The sequence below is a fragment of the Crocodylus porosus genome, unplaced genomic scaffold (genome assembly GCF_001723895.1).
Source record: "Crocodylus porosus isolate Cpor-Errol unplaced genomic scaffold, CroPor_comp1, whole genome shotgun sequence".
Lineage (NCBI taxonomy): Eukaryota > Metazoa > Chordata > Crocodylia > Crocodylidae > Crocodylus > Crocodylus porosus.
This window is the reverse complement of record NW_017728915.1, coordinates 8489543-8509185: the sequence shown is the minus strand read 5'-3', so window position 1 is coordinate 8509185 and position 19643 is coordinate 8489543. Positions and strand designations below refer to the sequence as shown.

The 19643-nt window shown below is 43.1% G+C and overlaps 1 protein-coding gene across 2 annotated transcripts in view; it reads right to left on the bottom strand.

Annotated features, from left to right (window-relative positions):
• The window catches only part of MBTPS1 (membrane bound transcription factor peptidase, site 1), a 47181-nt gene that overhangs the window by 19122 nt on the left and 8416 nt on the right, over positions 1-19643 (bottom strand). For both annotated transcript variants that reach the window (XM_019535653.1, XM_019535654.1), the window contains exons 4-14: positions 18462-18665; positions 17069-17179; positions 16249-16358; positions 14370-14486; positions 11329-11396; positions 10722-10824; positions 8330-8481; positions 7063-7224; positions 5833-5977; positions 4273-4461; positions 3486-3658 (exon numbers count right to left, since the gene is read on the bottom strand). In XM_019535653.1, coding sequence (XP_019391198.1) covers positions 3486-3658; positions 4273-4461; positions 5833-5977; positions 7063-7224; positions 8330-8481; positions 10722-10824; positions 11329-11396; positions 14370-14486; positions 16249-16358; positions 17069-17179; positions 18462-18665 — 1534 coding nt within the window. The remainder of the gene's footprint in view (positions 1-3485; positions 3659-4272; positions 4462-5832; positions 5978-7062; positions 7225-8329; positions 8482-10721; positions 10825-11328; positions 11397-14369; positions 14487-16248; positions 16359-17068; positions 17180-18461; positions 18666-19643) is intronic.

Below are 19643 nucleotides of genomic sequence, written 5' to 3'. Positions count from 1 at the left end.
GTCGCGTAGCTTTCTCACTTGCATTGATGACCTCTACCTAACGCAGGAGGTCAATGGGCCAACTGGGGGAGAGGCATTGCTTGATCTGGTCCTGGCCAAAGGGGAGGACCCGGTAAGCAATGTGTGGATTGAGAGGAAGCTTGGTGACAGCAACCATGAATTGGTCACATTCTTAGTTCACTGAAAAGCAGGCAAACCCCTCAGTAAAACAGAAGTCCTTAACTTTGGGAAGGCTGACTTTTGCAAACTCACAGAATTGGTCAATCAGGCAATTAGAGGCCATACCCTCCTAAAAAAGGGAGTACACGAGGAATGGTTCTTGCTCAAAAACATAACCCTAGAAGCACAGGGGAAAGCCATACCATCTTGCAAGAAATGCAGTCAATGGACAAGGAAGCCCCTTGGCTGAACAAGGAACTGTTGGGACCTTATTAAACTCAAAAGAGAGGCCTACACCAGCTGGAAAACAGGAAGCAACCCCAAAGAGGACTACTCAGCACTAGCCTGCACCTGTAGAAAGCAGCTGAGAAAAGCCAAGGCACAAACCAAACTCAGGCTAGCTACAGGAATCAAGGACAACAAAAAGTCCTTCTTCAGATACGTGGGAAGTTGAAAAGAGAACAAAGATAGCATTGGGCTCCTGTGAGATCCAACAGGGCAACTGACATCCGACTCCCAAGAAAGGGCCAGTCTCCTAAATGACTTTTTTGCATCGGTTTTTCACCCTCCCAGGAGGATCACACTTGCAGAAAGAGAGCAGGTGACAGTCCCACAAATTGATGTGGATCAAGTGAGGGAACACCTTGAGAAACTGGATATTCACAAGTACGTGGGACCAGGCAGAATGCACCCGAGAGTCTTGAAGGAGCTGGCAGACATCAATATATTCCACAAGATATATTTCAAATAGATATATTTCAGAGATATTTGAAAATTTGTGGCACTAGGGCGAGGACCCAGAAGACAGGGACCATGTTCACTCTTTTCCAATCTTCAAGAAAGGGATGAGGGATGACCCAGGGAACTATAGACCAATCAATCGGTCTGATGTGCATCCCTGGAAAAATCCTGGAAAAAATTGTCAAGGGATTTATCAACACCAGTTTAAACGGAAGGCAAGCATCTGAATGCCAGCCAACATGGCTTTTGGACTGGCAGGTCTTGCCTGACCAACCTCATCTCCTTCTATGACCAGGTAACATGTGCCCTGGACAAGGGAGATGATGTGGACGTCATATATCTGGATTTCAAGAAAGCCTTTGACATCGTTTCCCATGATGTCCTCATGGTTAAGCTGGGGAACTGTGGCCTTTATCATCTTATGGTCCAATGGCTAGGCAACTGGCTATGGGGTCAGACCCAAAGAGTACTAGTTGACAAGAGCAAATCAACATGGCACAGGGTGACCAGTGGAGTCCCTCAGGGCTCGGTACTTTGGCCAGTACTCTTTAACATCTTCATTAATGATCAGGATTCAGGAGTCCGATGCAAACTGGCCAAGTTCACAGATGATACCAAATTATGGGGGAGGGCAGTCACATCGCAGGACAGGCTGAGGATACAGGCCGATTTGGACACACTCTCAAGGTGGGCAGACCAAAACATGATGGCCTTCAATGCAGAGAAGTGTAAAGTGCTGCACCTCAGTAGGAAGAACCCTCAACATACTTACAGGCTTGGCAGTGCTACACTCCCTAGCACCATTACCAAAAAGGACTTGGGGGTCTTGACTGACCACAAGATGAATACGAGCCACCAATGCTATGCTGAGGCTGACAAAGCAAACTAAACTCGGGATGCATTGGTGGATGCACACCAAAGAAAACCAGGGAAGTCATCCTCCTGCTTTACTCAGCCCTGGTGAGACTCCAGCTGGAGTACTGCATCCAGTATTGGGGCCCCCACTTCAAGAGGGATGTGGAGAAGCTTGAGAGAGTCCAGAGGAGAGCCACTCATATGATCCAAGGCCTGGAGGGAAGGCCATACAGGAGGAGAGGCTGAGGGACTCGGGACTCTTCAGTTTGGAGAAGAGAAGGCTCAGGTGGGACCTGGTGGTGGCCAACAATTACATAAGAGGGGTACATCAAGACCTGGAAGAACACTTGTTCACCAGAGCTTCCCCAAGGGATAACAAGGTCTAATGGCCATAAACTTGAGGAAGGCCAATTTAGACTAGACATAAGAAAAAAGTTCTTTACAATGTGAGTGTCCACAGTCTGGCAAGCACCTACTCTGGACTCTTTTAAAAAACATATGGATGTATATCTTGCTGGGGTCACTTGATCCCAGCTGACTTCCTGCTTATGGCGGAGGGCTGGACTCAAATCTCATGAGGTCCCTTCCAGACCCTAATATCATCAAATCATTAATGAAGAGATTTTGTAGATTTCAACTATGGGATTGAGTACTGTACATGCTTAGAAAAATTTGTGGATGGTAAGTTGGTGATAAATTGGAGACACAGTCCAAAATAAAGCATATGAAATTTAGTAGGACAAATGAAAAGTCCTGCACTTGGGACAGAACAATTGCATGCCTAAATTTAGACTGGGGAACGACTGGCTAGGCTATAGCACTGCAGAGAAGGGATTCTTATGGACCATTAAATGACTATAAGCCAACACTGTGCTCTTGCTGCAAAAATCCAATAGCATACTGGGCTGTATGAACAAAAGTTTCACCTGCAAGTCAAGAGAAGTGATTGTTCTGCTGTATTTGACACCAATGAGGCCTCACTTGGAGTACTGTGTCTATTTTTGAGGCCCTCACTTCAAAGACGACATGGGAAAATTAGAGTCCAATGAAGGGCAATGAAAATGTAGAGAGATCTGGAAAACATGCCTTATACAGAAAGGATAAAAGAACTAGAATAATATAGTCTGAAGAAAAGCTTGAGGTGAGATTTGATAACAGTCTTTGAAAACCTGAAAGGTGGCTATATGGAGGATGGCAATAAGACCATTCTCTGTGGCTACAAGGGACAAGACAAGGAGAAATGTTCCTAAAATGCAGCAAAGAAGTTTATATGAGAAAGTGCTTTCCCAACATGAGGGTGGTTAAACACTGAAACAAGTTACACAGAGGTGGTGGACTTTCCATCCCTGGACGTCTTACACAGGAGGTCAGACAAACTGCTGTCTAGAAGGGTTTAGACAGGGATTATATAACCTCCTGAGATCCCCTGAGAGCACTAATTTTATGTAATTCTAAAAACCTTGAGAGAGGAAAAATTAAATTTCCAAATAAATGTCATCCTTCATTTTTTTCTTTAAAAAAGCTGGCTGTAATTTACTAATAAACCACAGATACAGGCCAGGAATATATTCTAGACTGCAGTCTTCCATGAAATTATTGCAAAGAATGATGCTGGAAATATACTAAATTCTCTAGAGGAACACGATAGAACATACTATCAACATACAGTAGTAAGAAACAAAAACTACAGGAAATACTGAGTATTTATCAATAAAATCTAAGATACGCACCAGTCTAATGGATCATTCTTCATCCTCAAATTATCCCTGGGGAAGTACCCTGGTGGATAACGGAGATTATGATATTGATCCCAAAGGACTCGCTTACTACGAGGAGGGGTCGGAATAATCTTTACTTTTATTGGCAGCTTCACAGTTGAAGTCTGTTCTGCACCATTTTTAGACTAAAAGAGAAAACAAAAACAAAATCCTTTTTTCCAATACACTGTTCATAGCTTTACTTAAACTTCCAAAGGTCTAAAAATAGAACTTACGTTCCACCTTTATTTGGCAAGTCTATCCACTACACTGAGGATCTAGTTTCCAATGCCAGTGCCAAAAAATGGCAACTAAGAGGTCTAAACCAGTATAAGTAACACTGTGCTCCAACACTTTTTCTATACTAAGTGAAAGCATACCCAGAAATCAAAATATAGTACTGTTTGCTTTACACATTTGACATTTTAAAGAGTTTTCAAGAATTTGAAGCGCTCTTTTGAAGAGAGAGAAATACATTCTATTCATCAGCAACCCCCTTTTCATAAAATGTACTTAATTTTATCTTAGTTTAACCTCACTAGGGGTTTGGTCATGTGGGCAGGTTTTTGGTGGGTTTTTTGGGTTTTTTTTTAAGAGCATTCATTTCATGGCTTGATCGTGCTCTCATCTGTTAGTCCATTCTTCAATAATCTCTTCCTCTCTGATCACAAATCATATGGTATTTTATCTTACAGAATTAAAGTAAACACTTAAACATTGATATATCACATGAGATAATTATAACACAAGGAAAGCTTACTTCATTTTCTGCAGGGGATGATATTGTGATCATAACATGACCTTGAGCAATGCCTTCCCAAGATGCTGCTTTCTTTGCCACAGAGATTGATATTGCTAGATATCCTGACCAAGGCCATAACACCAGGGAATATGAGAAAGCCACTTCAATATTATCCCCATTTTGTGGTAAATAGGGCTGCCAATCTGGCTGCAGAGTGAAAATAAGAGGTGTTAGTAAACGTCCAGGAATGTTGGTGAAAAGATTTGCAATAACGTTCAGGAATGTTGGTGAAAAGATTTGCAATGCAAATACACCACACTTTACATATACTAATTTTTTTAATTAAATTGTGCTAAATGAACATAATCAGAAAACTAGAAGCCAGCTATCAAGTACTCCCTGCACCAATTATTTAGACCATCGGTGTTCAACACCTGGCCCAAACAGCCCTGTTATCAGGCCTGCAGGGCTCCTCAGGAGTCCAAGAATTTGGCAGTGGAGAAGGGGTGGCAGTTAGCTGCCGTTCCCCTGCTGTCAAATTTCTGAGCCTGAAGGGGGAGCCCCAAGGGCTGGATAGCATGGCCCTGTGTGCTAGATTGAGCATATGGAGCCAACTTGGGTGGCAGAAGGCCACACAAGCCAAGAAAAGTGGCATGACACCTGATCCTGGCATGCTGGACCTAATCTGGCCCACAGGACCAAAAGATTGAGGGCCACAGAATTAGCACTGTGGGGCAGAGGGTGTCTTTAATCAGTTTCTGCACTGTGCTCAGCAAAAATGGACTGGTTATTCTGGGGTCCCTGCATACTAGAATAGTAGATACAACACAGCAGTAGAAAGGGTGATGCCTAAGGCAGCTCTATTCAAGTTACAATGGTCTGATTGTTAGCTTTGCCTGCATTACTGAGAGGTGGCAATATAACTCTGAAGGAAGCTTCAATTTTGGAATAGACTAGGAATTGTTCAACAACACTGCATCTTATAAAACGTTTCTATTCCTGCAAGACAGAATTCTGCATAATGGCAACATTAAAATACATTCTGACCCACAAAAACTAAGATCATTTACTGGCAATTTACACACACTAACAACTGTAGGTAACTTGACAGTCTTTGCAGAAGGTCCTGAGAAAAGGTCAATACTCAGATTTTGAACCATAATGGAGAATATACAGATTAATGACCCTCCACTGAGACTGCTCTGCTCCAGCACAAGAAAACAACATAGGCATGATCAGCTTGAGTACCCTAACACATTAAAAGGCTTGTCAGGAACATAAAAATGACTTTATATCATATTATTCAAATCAGAAGGGTTTTTACAGAGCTAAACTAACAATAAGAATTAACCCCAGTGCAATCTTTAGAGAACAGATGTTACCAGTTTACTATGTCTACTTTCATTAAGTTGATACCATCCTTTTAAAAAAAAATAATCGAAACGAAATGAGGCACCCCTCCTAGGCAGAAAATTTATTCTACTAGAATTATGACTGAAATGATCTTCACGAAAGAACTATTTTGCAACAGTACTTTAATGTGGCATGCTATTTTTCCAAGTCATGCATAAGTCTTACCTTGTCTACGATTCTCCCAGTGACTCCCATACCATTAAGAATGGTAACATTAACAATGGTTGGCATTCCTCCATAGTAAATAGGTTGGGAGCAATAGGGCCACATGTAGGGGCACTCCGTCAAGTCAATATAGCTGGGACTCAAACTAAAATAAATGCATACATACACGCATACAGTTAAATAAATACCTTTGTATTCATACAACTGGAATATTAAATAGAAGCAAAACATGCAAATTCTAGTCACTCTTACTGCTGTTATCGAGATATTTAAAAAAAAAATTAAAAACCAACATGAACAACATGAAAAAGCTGTGTGAAAAAAAATTCACTCTTTATTTTAGAAGGAAAGGAAAAAATAAACAATTTAGCCCAGAAAAATGATCTTGCAATGTCTAGCTAAAACTGAATTATTTCTCTATTTTATTGTGCTACTCAAAAGATTATTCTTAACGCTATATCAAATCTTCCACTACAAACCATGAGGTTTTAACTGATCCAGAAAAAGAAGGAAAATTTAGAAGATTTCATGAGAAAGAAGAGACAAGTTCACACTCTTGGTCTCTAATTTCGGGGTTATTACAGTGGCTTCTGACCAAAGACTTTTCATTTCATAGATTTCATAGACATTAGGGCTGGAAGGCACCTCGGAAGATAGAGTCCAGCCCCCCGCCCAAAAGACAGGAAGTCAGCTGGGGTCGTAGGATCCCAGCAAGATAAGCATCCAATTTACTCTTGAAGGTGTTCAATGTAGGCGCTTGAACCACCTCCAATGGCAGGCTGATGCAGACCTTGGGGGCTGGGACAGTAAAGAAATTCTTCCTTATGTCCAGCCTGAAACGGTCTTGCAGTAGTTTATAACCGTTCGACCTCGTCATCCCTAGGGGTGCTCTGGTGAACAAACATTCCCCCAGAAACTGGTGGTCGCCCCGATAAACTTAGAGGCGGCCATCAGGTCATCCCTGAGCCTCTGCTTTTCCAGGCTAAAGAGCCCCATGGCTGTCAGCCTGTCATCGTAAGTTCTGGTTTCCTGACCTCTGATCATTAGACTTACAGTAATAACCGTAAATTATGTGCAAGTTCATTAGACTTTCATATAAACTTACAATTTTGAAATTCTAAGTTGTAGGCAAGCTTTTTTCACAATGTAGACGATTTAACCGAACAACACATGTGGAACTTTCTTTTCAAAGAACAAAAGGATACTACTTAACTAATACTGAAAACCAACCTGGCCTGTGGTTTATAGCTACTGAGAATCTGATAAGCTCTAAGAAGATCCAGTTTCCCATGTCCTTGTTCAAACATGTTTACGCCAGGAAGCCTACGCGCTGATGCAATGAGAGCCTGCTTCATGCTAGCTGGATTCACCATTTCACGCTTCTGAATTGTGCTAAATTGAGAAATAGTTATTAATATTACATTTGGCAGGTCCTGTTCTGGTCTTATCAAGTATAAAATGATAAAACAAAACAACATATTCTAATCCAGGGGCGGCCCACCTGTGGGATTGGCAGCTTCTGTGTGGGACACTTGGAAGACTGAGGAGGAACAGGGAACACAGACACAGATAGGGCAGGGAGCAGAAAGCAGAGCAGCCAGTTAGGCATGGGAAAGGAATGTGAGTGGCATATGGGGAAGGTGTGAAGCTAATCTGTTGTGCACCTGCCATAAAAGCTTGCCCCCATTGCTTTAATCTGTTCATTCTGAAACAACATAAAACTGACATTTAGTCTGTACATAACAGTTACATTAGAGAATATTTCACAAGTAATTTTTCAACAGAACTGCAGAAGGTGAAAATGAAAGATTTTCCTGTGTGTTTGAAGACTCACATTCTCAACATTGCCCTAAGAATTGAGCATATTCAATCAACAATATTTTGAGACAAAGTGATATCTTAGTCCCTGTCTGAAGTTTCATAGTTTGTAGGGTCGGAAGGGACCTGAGCAGATCATCTAGTCTGACCCCTGCCACGGCAGGAAAGAGCACTGGGGTCAAACGACCCCAGCAAGGTCTTCATCTAGCCTCCTCTTAAAAACCCTCAGGGTAGGAGCCTGCACCACTTCTCTTGGAAGTTGGTTCCAGATCCTAGCCGCCCTGACCGTGAAGTAGCACCTCCTGATATCCAGCCTAAATCTACTCTCTGCCAGTCTCCTGCAGTTTGAAACCTGAAGCCTGTTTTTTTGTAAAGCTAAACTTTTAGAGCTTGCTCCCCTTTCTGCCAATAAAAAAAAAATGGATGACAGAATACAACAAAATAGAATATTTATTCAATTCCATATATCAATTAGGCCCAAGCTTCTCCTCCATAGAACTGGATTTTTCTTGAGACGAGTTAACATTTCAAATTGAAGAACTATATCACAATTCTTCAAAGTTAGCATCCTTGCAGAAAATAATGGTTAATGAATATGCTTCTCATGGTCACGTTACAAGCTGTGAATCAAATGTTGCTAAGATCTGTACTTAATCTGTATTTATCATTCAACAATTACCTGACTAGCAAGGTGACAGCACCTGCCACTACAGGAGAGGCAACACTTGTTCCAGACAGGGAGCGGCAGCCACCCTTCATACCAGAACCTCTTACTCCTGAGCCGTAAGTAACAATGTCAGGCTTCACTCTACCATAACCGCCAGGAAGTTCCTGTTAAAAAATAAACAAGTTATCCCTTTTTTTGTCTAGGTTTGAGTATCTCAGACATCTGCAAAATTAATTACTGAGCCATTCAAAAATAATTACATTATCAAAAAGAATAAGCTGAAGTTAATTAGTTAAAGGAAAATAAATGCAAATTAATATAAAATGCATTTTCTTTCTGTCCCTTCTCCTTTAATACAAAAATAAGGGGACATTTAATGAAAATAAAAGATGGGAAATTTAAACCTCATAAAAAAACGACAGTACAGTATATGATTACTAGACTGTGCAACTCAAGGATCAGCAACCTTTTTTGGGTTGAGAGCCAAAAACCCAGGCAACCTGGACTTCAAAGATATTAGCACACCAGGGGCAGGCAGCGGCATAGTTGCAAGGGGCCTAACCTTACTGTGGCAACACAGCCCCAGCCCCTTCCCCGCTGTGCTCCCTGAGGCATGCATGCAGTTGCTGCCAACAATGAGCTGAGCTGGGCCCAGTGCAGCCACTTGTAGCCATGCGGCTGCATGCTTCAGGTAACCCAGGCACTGGGCAGGCCTGCACTGCTCTCCATGGAGTTGGAGTTGGATTGGCAGTGCAGCTCGGCTCAGCCCACCAGCACCTGGGTGTAGGAAAAGGAGCTCCCTGGGCCAGGATGGCAGATCCCTGCCCACAAGCACCTTCCCTTGGCTCCATGGCCAGGCTGAGGGCTGCCCCATCCTGTCCTCAGGGCTATAGGTCAAACCTAGTGTGTGACCCCCCTGGGACACAGCTCCCTCAGCCACCATGTGGATGAGCTCTACAGGGAGAAGACATGTGGATGAGAGCAGTAGAGCCATACCCACCTGGTTAGAGTTCTCCTGAGCACGTCTGCCGAGTTCACGCAGCTCGCCTTGCTCTTTGCAAATGGGCCTAGCACCATGGGGATGTGCCCCCTGTGGGGATGCCAGGCTTTGCGAGTGCACAGACCCCAGCCCCCTCCCTGTAGTACTCCCCGAGGCATGCATGGCAATGAGCTGGGCCAGAACTCTGGACTGCAGTGCAGCTGCTTGCAGGCTTGCGACCGCCTGCCACATCCAGCCCTGGCTCTGGGCAGCTACTGCCTGCCGTAGAGCTTGGGCTGCTCACAGCAGGGCATGCAGCCTCCCTGCCGCAAGCAGCCTGGGGTCTGCAGCTGGCGATAGCTGCCCAAAGCCTGGGTCAGTTGTGGTGTGCCAAGCAAAATGACCTTATGTGCCATGCTCTGGCATGCATGCCAGGGGTTGCCAACCCCTAGTATAACTCATTAGGACAGGATCTGCTGAGACAAAGAACGCAATGTTTATCTACATAGTAAATCTGTACCTATTATGCCCGTTATAATTATTATAGTAATCAAACTTTTTTCTACTTAAACTTCCTCCAAAATGACACCAGCTAAACCAAAAAAGGCCATTTGCTTTGGAAAAAGTGAGTTTATAAATTCGTAACTGTAGCAATTTAAAGGGAACAAAGCTTTACTGATCTAAACTGTGGCATGAATGAAGATATGCCCCTGACAAGCTGAAGTAGATGGACAAATCTCAATACGGCAATTCTCACGTGATTAAACTAGCTTAAACGTGGTTTTGTTAATACTTCAGGAAAAAATGTGAGAAAACTTTATGAATTAGGAAAAAAAACAAAAAATCAGGAGACAAGCCTGTGAAAAAATTCATGTGCTTATCTTTTTTTCACATACATAAAGTAGAGATCCTGCATATCTTTTCCCAGGACCTAACAGCTAAAAATAAATATGTAATAATGGGTGGACTGTAACCAATCTTGTGGCATGTACAAGTGTGATGAGAATAAGGAGAAAGAACAAGAAACCTCCTCCTGTCTACATGGTGTGTAGAGAGGTTTAGTTCTTGTGCCTCCAATTAAAAAATGGCTCAAGAATAATGCCAGCAACTGATGCAAGCTCACATCAAAAGTTAAAAAGGAATAAGCTAGTGGCCCCAACCTCTTCTTCATTAACAAATGCCTTTTTATGGCCATACTTTTATAATCTAAAATATAAAAAAACTACTGAGTTGATGTCAGTTTGTGTTTAGAACAGGTATTCTGTCAGTTTACACATTTTAATTAGAACCACTGAAGTTTGAAACTTTTAAATTTTCTCTTTTCCTCCATCAGCCAAACTTCATAAACTTCTGTTAATTCCATTAAATCCCAGAAACCTGCATTTACTGGAACCTAAACTGATTAAGCTAAACAGAGTAACTTACCCAAGTGGTCATACCCCTAGATGAGAAACGAGCGATATTATCTTCAAAGTCAATTCCACCTACTCCAATCACATCCATCTGGTCTGCAGGGTTATTGAGAGTGCTAAAGAGGAGGAGGAGGAAAGAGAGTCCATAAATACAACAGGCATGTACCTAACAGCGTTCTCCATGGTTATGATAACAGATACTGTTTGATAGTACGGTCACTTATTTCACTAACAATAACTTTTCAAGCAATACCTAAAATGACCAAAGCATATCCGGAAAACCAGGCAATGATTACATATTACAGCATCATGTCAAAGGGGCCAAATTTTGAAGTAGCAATCATTTTAGACGCCCATGTTTTTGCATTCTTTAAAAGCTGAAATTCGCCAATGCAAACATCTGTTGATACTCAGAAGTAAGGAAAGACTTTTCTTTTCTGGTTTTGCAAACCCTGTGAAAACCGAATCAATTAAATTTATCCAGCTAAATTCAGGAGCATATTTGTGAAGCACAAAGTGAAAGTGGAGAAAACAGCTTAACTCAGTTTACTCTTAATAGACAGATTAGCATTTGACTAATGATTTTCAAGACGAGAAAATAATCCTTTTAAGAAACTTACCCATATAAGGGGCCATCATTGCCAATAGCAGAAACCATGATCACATTGTTAGCTGTCAGCTCCCATACCTCCAAAGCCAAAAAACAGACACTTAAAACAACGTACTGAAGTCAAAAAGCTTTTGGGGTTGCTTTTTTTTTGGTTTGTTTTTCTGTTTTAGAACACTTATCAATTGCACTGGTATAATGGCAGCAATTTTCTTATGTCTACAACCTTCATCTTAATGTTACTTGCAACATACACCCTATTGATAGTTTTAGTAATACCTGTCAGCCTCAAGGTTAACTATTACAGAAAAAAAAAAACCAACCTTTTATTAATGCAGAGCAAGAGCTTAAGAAAGCTACATGATGTGCATTTAATATCAAATATAAAATATTATAATATCAGCAATACACTGCTGGCTGTACTAGCTCTGCTTGCACTGTTGTAAAATACCAGCTTTATACTACGAAATATATATTCAGAGACCTGAGGGCACGGGCAGATAAACGGGCAAGTTATAAGGGAGCAAAATTTTCCTGTACATCAGCTGCTCCATGGCAACTGCTCATGTGCTCTTACCATTAGTAGATGGAAAGCTACACCGAGGTATTTTAACCCTCAATAAAAAGCGTGCAGTAAAACCTCACCCTCTTACTTCATTGCAACTTTGTCTGCCTAGACCCTCAGTCAGAGTTAAGTCCTGCTAAACAGCATTCAAATTTGGTTGTCAGATTAAAATTCAATTCTAGTAATTCAGAATATATTAAAAAAAGAACTGTACCCTTCCTCATTAGCCATTTCTAAAGTATACTTTTGATTCAGTTAAATTAATTCAGTGCTTTTGAAAGACAGGCTGAAATAACCAAAGAAACTGAAGTTCCATTTTGCAGAATTTATGTACCAGTTCTGTCAGTTTTTAGTGCCTTGTGAGCTCCTTCTATATTTGCTAAATTTTATAATTTTAAATTTTCTATTTATTCCTTTTATATTTGCTATATTTGCTAAAACAGATCTTTTTTTAAAATGCAGATTTATTAGGTGACAGACTTGCAATCAAATAATCCAGACTATTATTTCAATTTAAATCAAAATTGCTCTTAAACAAATTTTAGATAAACTTATTGTAGACAAAAATGGTTGAGAGATGATAGATCTTCAAAACCACCTAAATATTGCACTTCATCTATTGACACCAATTTGTGAATTATATAATTTTATTATCTGGTTTATGTTTTGATCCTGTTCATGCTAACCCCTTGATGAAACATCAGGGAAACATGTAACTCAGGGGTGGGCAATTATTTCAGCTGCAGGGCTACTTAATGAGTTTTTGCCAGCTGTCAAGGGCCACAAGGGTAGCCCCACCCCTTGACAGATGCCTCCCCCCAATCCTGAAGCCGAAAGTCCGACCCCAACTCCTGATCTTTCCCCCTGAAAGTCCCACCCCTTGCCCCAGAAGTACTCGTTTGACGAGAGGGGGAATTGCAATCTTGAAACTGTAAAAAAAAACACACCACACAAATCATATATTGTTTAAATAAATAAATAAAATCAAACATCTACTGTAACTTATTTTTATTTTGTTTTAAAAAATATTTTGTTTTGATTTACGCGCATTTGCATTGTATGTCTAGAGGCAACTGCATAATAGCTCAAAATACAGTCTTACTCTTGTATATTATATGGGAGGTAAGAAGGGTGTGTGTGTTCTAGGTTATGCTGGGGGGTGAGGTATGTGGAAGTATGAGGGTATGGTGGGAGGGTGTGGGATTGTGTGGGGGAGAGGGGGTCCTCCGAGTCCCCAGTTGTGCCAGAGTGGAGCCAGCCCCACCCAGTCCTACAGCACACAGCTCCCTGTGCTCCCCACCCCAGTCCCTAGACAGGTGGCAGCAGTGTGCGGGGCCAACCTCGCCCCAGCTCCAGCCCCTGGCTGCACATGGCAGCAGCATGCAGGGGCCAGTACCACCGGGCCCAATAGTGTGCAACTCCCACATTCCCACCCAAATCCCCAGCCACGTGTGGGGGCAGGGAGCGGGGCCAGCTCCCACACTCCTGCAAGAGTCCCTGGTTGCACATGGGGGCAGCATCTGGGGCCAGCTCCACCCAGCCCCACAGTGTGCACCTTGCACACACCCACCTCAGTCTCCAGCTGCGCATGATGGCAATGTGAGGGTCACCCCCACCCAGACCCATAGTGCGCAGCTCCTGCAGCATGCAGGGCCTGCCCAATAGCACACAGCTTCTCGTGCTCCTGCTCCATTTTCCCCAGCAGCCCTGGCCCCAGCCCAATGAGACCTGTACCTGCATTCCCAGTCTCACAGGCAGTGAGGTTGGGAACAGACTTGGGGTGGCCAGGCACAAGCTCTGCCAGGCAGAGGCTTCTTGTCAATGGTGCCGCCTGACTCAGGGCTTGGGTGGGTCAGGCCAGGCTGGGGTGGGGGTAGTCGCTTAGCAACCAACACCTCCTGCAGGGACATGCTGGCTTGCAAAGGAGCAGCCCAGGGCCAAGGCTTACGGAGGGGGCCTACGGGCTAGATGGAATTGCCTGACGGACCAAACTTGGATCCTTGGGCCATTTTTTGCCTGCCTTCAGTAGCAACACGTAGGCCCCATGACAGGCAGAGCTCCCTGCTTAAGCAACAGGCAGGGGGGGCAGGAGGGAACACTGGTGCCTCCTCTGTGAGTGCTGGCCAGGGAGCAGGGGCACACCGCCCCCAGTTGTTGAGATCAGCCACAGGGGGACTCACCCCCGCCCCCCAGTTGCCGACTGGCCTGAGCTGAGCCCTGCCCCAAGGCCCACATTTAGTACCTCCTGCTGGGCCAGCTACACAAGGACTGCTGCCGCTTTGAGGAAGTGGAAGGGGCTGGGAAATAACTGTTTGCCTGCCTGCTACCTCTGGGAATCCTCATCCGCCGCTGTTTTTTTCTGTACTGTGCTGGCTTTTACTGCGCAGACCTGGCAAAGCTATCTATCTGTTCACATAAAAAATGCTGCAGAACTGGGACCTTTGAGGTGAACGTTCTAAGAATATATTTACCACTGTTTTTGCGCTAACCTTATCAACAAAAGGATGATCCATGAAGTCTGGCCCACCGATACTAAGGTTTAACACATCTATCTTCTTTAAGATGGCATAGTTAAAAGCATCCAGAAACCAGGATGTATAGGAGACCTGTTTAAGAAAAGAAAACAAGCCGCCCCTTGAAAAATCAAATGACAGTAAAATGAACTGGGCAGCAGACAAAAAACTAAGGGTAGGAAACACACAAAAGAACAAGTATTGAGTTTCAGTTAAAATTGTCATTTGATTGTATAAAATGAGAAAGTGAGTGTCAACAGCTCCGAATAAAGGAAATTTTCATGTTTTGAATTAAGTGGGGTAGATCATTAGGGGTACATAAATTTTGGGAGGCTCTGATACCGATAGCAGATTTTTAAGGAGGTATATAAGCCAATACTGATCCGATTTCCGATACACAGCCCTGCAGCTTGAAGAGCAGCATGCAGCTGCTAAGTCTGTTGAGGTAGAAGGGAAGAAGGGAGGGAAGATGTGTGGGGGGAGGCAGATCAAGGCTCCTGTAGTGAGGAGGGAGTGGGGCTGGAGTAGGCACTGCCCAGCTAGGGTGAAGTAGGCATGGAACTGAGCCATGGCTCATCTGGGAGGCATTAGGGGGCAATTCCTGCTGCTGCGCACACCCCAGGAGGCATGGGGGGGAACTGAGGGGGGGGTAGGCGCCCCCAGATCTGCGCAGGGCACAGGCAGGGCAGAGTGAAGCTGTGGGCTGGGCAGCCAGCGCTGGACTCTTCTTGGTGGGGGCTGGGCTGGGATATGCTTGGGACACCCCGGTGAGAGGTGGGTCGGGGCACCGTAACCCCTAGCCCCCACAACTGGGTGGGTAACCCTTTTGTTTGTAGGGCTCGGAGAGCAGACCCCAAGAGAGATAGGGCTGGAGACTCGGACCTGATCGAGAGAGTACCTTCGACTGGCCCGTGCTGGGGCCAAGACCAGGACGGTCAAAAGGGCCAGGGACCCACTGCAAGGGATGCCCAAGAGCCGAGGGCCTGGGGTTCCAACTGGCCTGGAGGTGGGCCAGGGCTGGTAGCCAAAGGTGCCGGGAAGACCACACCCAAGAGGGGAAAATAGTTTCAGGGATAGGCTGAGCGAAGATGGGATAGGCCACCCGAATGGAGGGGTCCTGATAGAAGGATTCTGGGGCCCAGTGTGGGGCCACTGATGACGAGAACAGCTAGATGCCAAAATCGGCAAGGCTTGGGCTGAGGTGTAGGGGAGGAATGGAGCTGCAGATAGCACCCCCTGGGATCGGGGCAGTAAATGGGCAGCCTCCCGCTAATTAACATTAATTAATTATTGACATCAAGGCATGGCAGGTGAGAACACAGGCAGTTAGCCCAGGAACACCCTGGGAACAGTCCTGAGCAGGCCCCCTGTTACAAGGCACATGCCTGCCCCCTTCTCCCCCTACCCCACACGTGCGTGCAGCGGCCGGAACTACCCCCCCAGATGAGCCACGGCTGTTCTGTGCCCTGGCCCAGCCCAGCTGGGCAGCACCTACCCCAGCCCTTGCCTTACTCCCCCCCTCACTGCAGGGGCCTTGATCTGTCCCCTCACACCTGTTCCACTACAACCAACTTACCAGCTACATGGGCTGCATTTCTCACTGCCTACGTGCTACACTGCAGATGCGCGCATGCACGGGCATTCATCAGCCAAATTATCAGCCACAACAGGCTGATTTTCAATACAGTCAATTTTCTTTATATCGGTGCCGATCTGATAACAGACCAACGTATTGGTGCAGCTCTAGACTGAATAACTTCTCTCCATAAAATGAATTAGTTCAAAGCCCATAGGAATATGCAAGATTTGTAAGGCAAAAAGGCTTGAATGAAAATAAAATATTTACACTGTTTACCTGATTATTTGTGAAGACTCTAAAAATGTGAAGCTCAGCATTAGGGGCAAATCCCTGGCATTCCCGCATACTTGCTATCACACCAGCTACAAAAGTCCCATGTCCAAGGCCTGTGGCATGTAAACAATAATATAAAGTCAATAAAAGCAGGTGCTGGAGGCCAAATGACTTCATCAATTTATTCTTAATAAAACAGAATTCATGTGCAAATGCTTTCATCTTTCATTCTCAGAGGCCTACGTTTATTTTTAAAAACCACAGATACAACAGTCCAAAAGATTCTTAACCACAAAAATGCCTATAACTGGAAATATAGTGAAAATCCAGTCCCACTGAGGTTTGCTGCTTACTTCCATGATGCCAGATTCCTAATAATGGGCAAATAGAGAAGAAACAGAATCTCTCTTGGACAAAAAGTGTTTTCTGCTAGACTGTTCCTTTTCCTTTATTTTTCAATAAGTAACATTTCAAACAGAAGGTTAAAAACTGGGAAAACTACATCATACTGGAAAAAGGACATATGTTCTGAAGTCCACATTTAAGCTCTGTTTATAACTTCTGGAGTTACATATGACAGACTTAGGGAAACTTAACACAAGATCTTCTGAAGTATTGAGTCTTTATACCATATCAATCAGAAAGTACCACTTACCTCGGTAAGACTTTGCCATATTCTGTTACATGTATAACTAGACTTTATTATACATGAAGAAAACATTGCTGTAACATTTAAAAAACAATTATAGCTTCACATTCCAAGTTAGTGTGTTAAATCATATGTACGAGTCCTACTTTTAAGAATGCTACAGGCTAGACCTACCATCATCCAAGGTTCTTTCATTTGTCCAGTTTGTTCTTTCCTTTACATTTTTGAAATGTGGATGTCTTTCAGTGAGTCCAGTGTCAAAGACAGCTACTCTTACACCAGCACCTATTGCCAAAGAAAAGGATTAATATAGAAATATTTTTGTCTTAGTAGTATGCAACTACATGTTCTTAACTGTATCTTCATATGACTTTATACTTGTATATAAAAGGAGACCAGTCTGCTTAAAGCACCATGTGGCCTATAATTTTGTGTTCTCCCAAACTAAAATGAGCTATAATTTACTTAAGGATAAAGAGGCCAACAATGTGATCTCTTGTTTTACTCTTACTTGTATTAAAGTATATTTGAAAGTTGCACTAATGTATTTGGGTTTTTCCAATATCAATGCTATATTTGTTTCTTTTAAAAATGATTACAAAAAAATATAAAGTTTAAAGAAGTGAATCACTTAAAAGGTGAGACAAAAATAATTATTTGTGCAACCTTCATTTTGTCCCACGTATGCAGTAAATGTTATCACCTGCATAATGCTCCTCTGATTTCCAATATGTAACTATCCATGGAAGAGGTACAAAATTTCTCCATCCAGAGCACAACCTTAAATCTGAGTAAAGCTAAATTATAGTGCATAATTAAAATTTTGATTATGGCTATAGAGCAAACCTTTATGTTATTTTTATATGAATAAGTATGAGACTGGAATTAGGGCTGGATATTTAAAGTCCAATAGGGAGCAATTTAGTGTTTGGTTTATGGATGCTTATATGCTAAGTGCAAAGCAGTTTGCCTACACAGGCCTGTTATTTCCTAGGCCTCCCACAGAGTCCTGCTCAGAGGACTGATTGTTCCCATTCCCCCTACCATGCGTGGATATGTGCTCCATCTCTAACACTGAACACCCTGTTCCCAACAGTCTCCCAGTACTGCATTCATTTTTTACAGACTGAGAGTTTAGTACTCTGTTGTGATAGGACAGCAGGAATGGGAAGGGAAGAGAAATAAGGCTGTGGGAAGAGAGAAGAAAGGAGATTAACACAGAAAAAAACCTGGAGGTTTTCAAGAGTTGTATGAATGTTGGCTCTGGGGCTTGGTGATCTCTCACGCAATAAAGCATTATTTTATTTTTGGATTACATGAAAAAACTGTCTCCAGGTTAGCCTACACAAATTCAAACAACAGGCAAACCTTTACATTGAGTAAACTTCGTTAAATCAATGCTTTGCAAAAACAGGTACTTCTCAACCTCTACAGAATATGCAGATGATCAGTATCAACTGAATACATGCATGAGTTACCTCATGCTTATTAAAGCAGTATTCACTTTCCCTGCATCTCAGAGGCACTTAGCTTATTTGTTATGACAAGCCAACGTGCAACAGCATACCTGTATAACCCATTTGCCAGAGTACATCTGCCTGAAGTGTCTGTGCAACTTGCCGTGGTATAGCTCTCAGTAGACGCCTGCTTGAATGTCTGCCAGTTGCATGCCAAAATCCAGAACTTAGGGAGAGACTTGCTCTTCTCAGGGGACGAGATGACTGCCATTTTTGGGTCCATCTGGTTTCATTGCAGTTCAATGTACGATCAACTATATATGGTTATTAAGATGGAGAAAAATATGTAAGAGGATAATACAAAATACGTGCATTTTATATACTATTATTATACTATAGCTCTATGGTAGCGTAATGGTGATGCTTTAGCTATGATGGTCCAAAAATTATATGAGAGGGATACAGTTAGACAACCTTTTAAATGCCTTACATTCTGAGGTGCACATTTCAAAAGCAATGTTTTACATTTGAAAGCCTATCTAAGTTTATCCCAGCCATTTAGTTGGTCCAGTAAAGATATCACCTTAAGAAACCCTTACCCCTCACACTACAGCCCTATCACAGATCAACATTTCAGATGGGAAAGTTTTTTTTACCTGAAAAAAATCAGTCAGTGATAACATTCTAATTCCACTAAAGACAGGTAAAGTTTAGATTTAATCTCCTGGTGATTTAATGACCAGTAGGCCTGTGCAAATAGGGAAGTATTCAATTTGGATTTGGCTGAGTCAGACAACAGTGATTCAATTCAGAGATTTGGATCACTGTCTCGAATCCATTCGGATGAATCTACCTCAGAAGAACATTGATTCCCTGGAACTTCTCCATCTGGTTCTCAAGTTCCCTCACTATGGGGATCATCTGGCTAAGGAGGGCACTGCCAGTGCTGAGGGTCTCAGTGGCCTTGAGGAAGAGCTTGAGGACCACCAAGATCTGGGGGATGGTATCCCACTCATCTCTGTTAAGGGGACCGCTGATCCCAATCTTCACGAGCAAGGCCATCTCATGGATGGCCTTCTCTTGATCCACCAGCCTTTCCAGCATCAGGTATGTGGCATTCCAACCAGTCTCCATATTTTGCATTATTTTCTGCTCCAGGATGCTCAGCTCTGCCTGTGAGGACTTTGCGAAGCTTCAGGAGCTGATTAGATAAGGAGGAAATTTGGCTCGATTTGGCACCCAAATGTCCAACTCATAATCAGACCTCCCACTCAAAGTCCTGAGCTTCACCA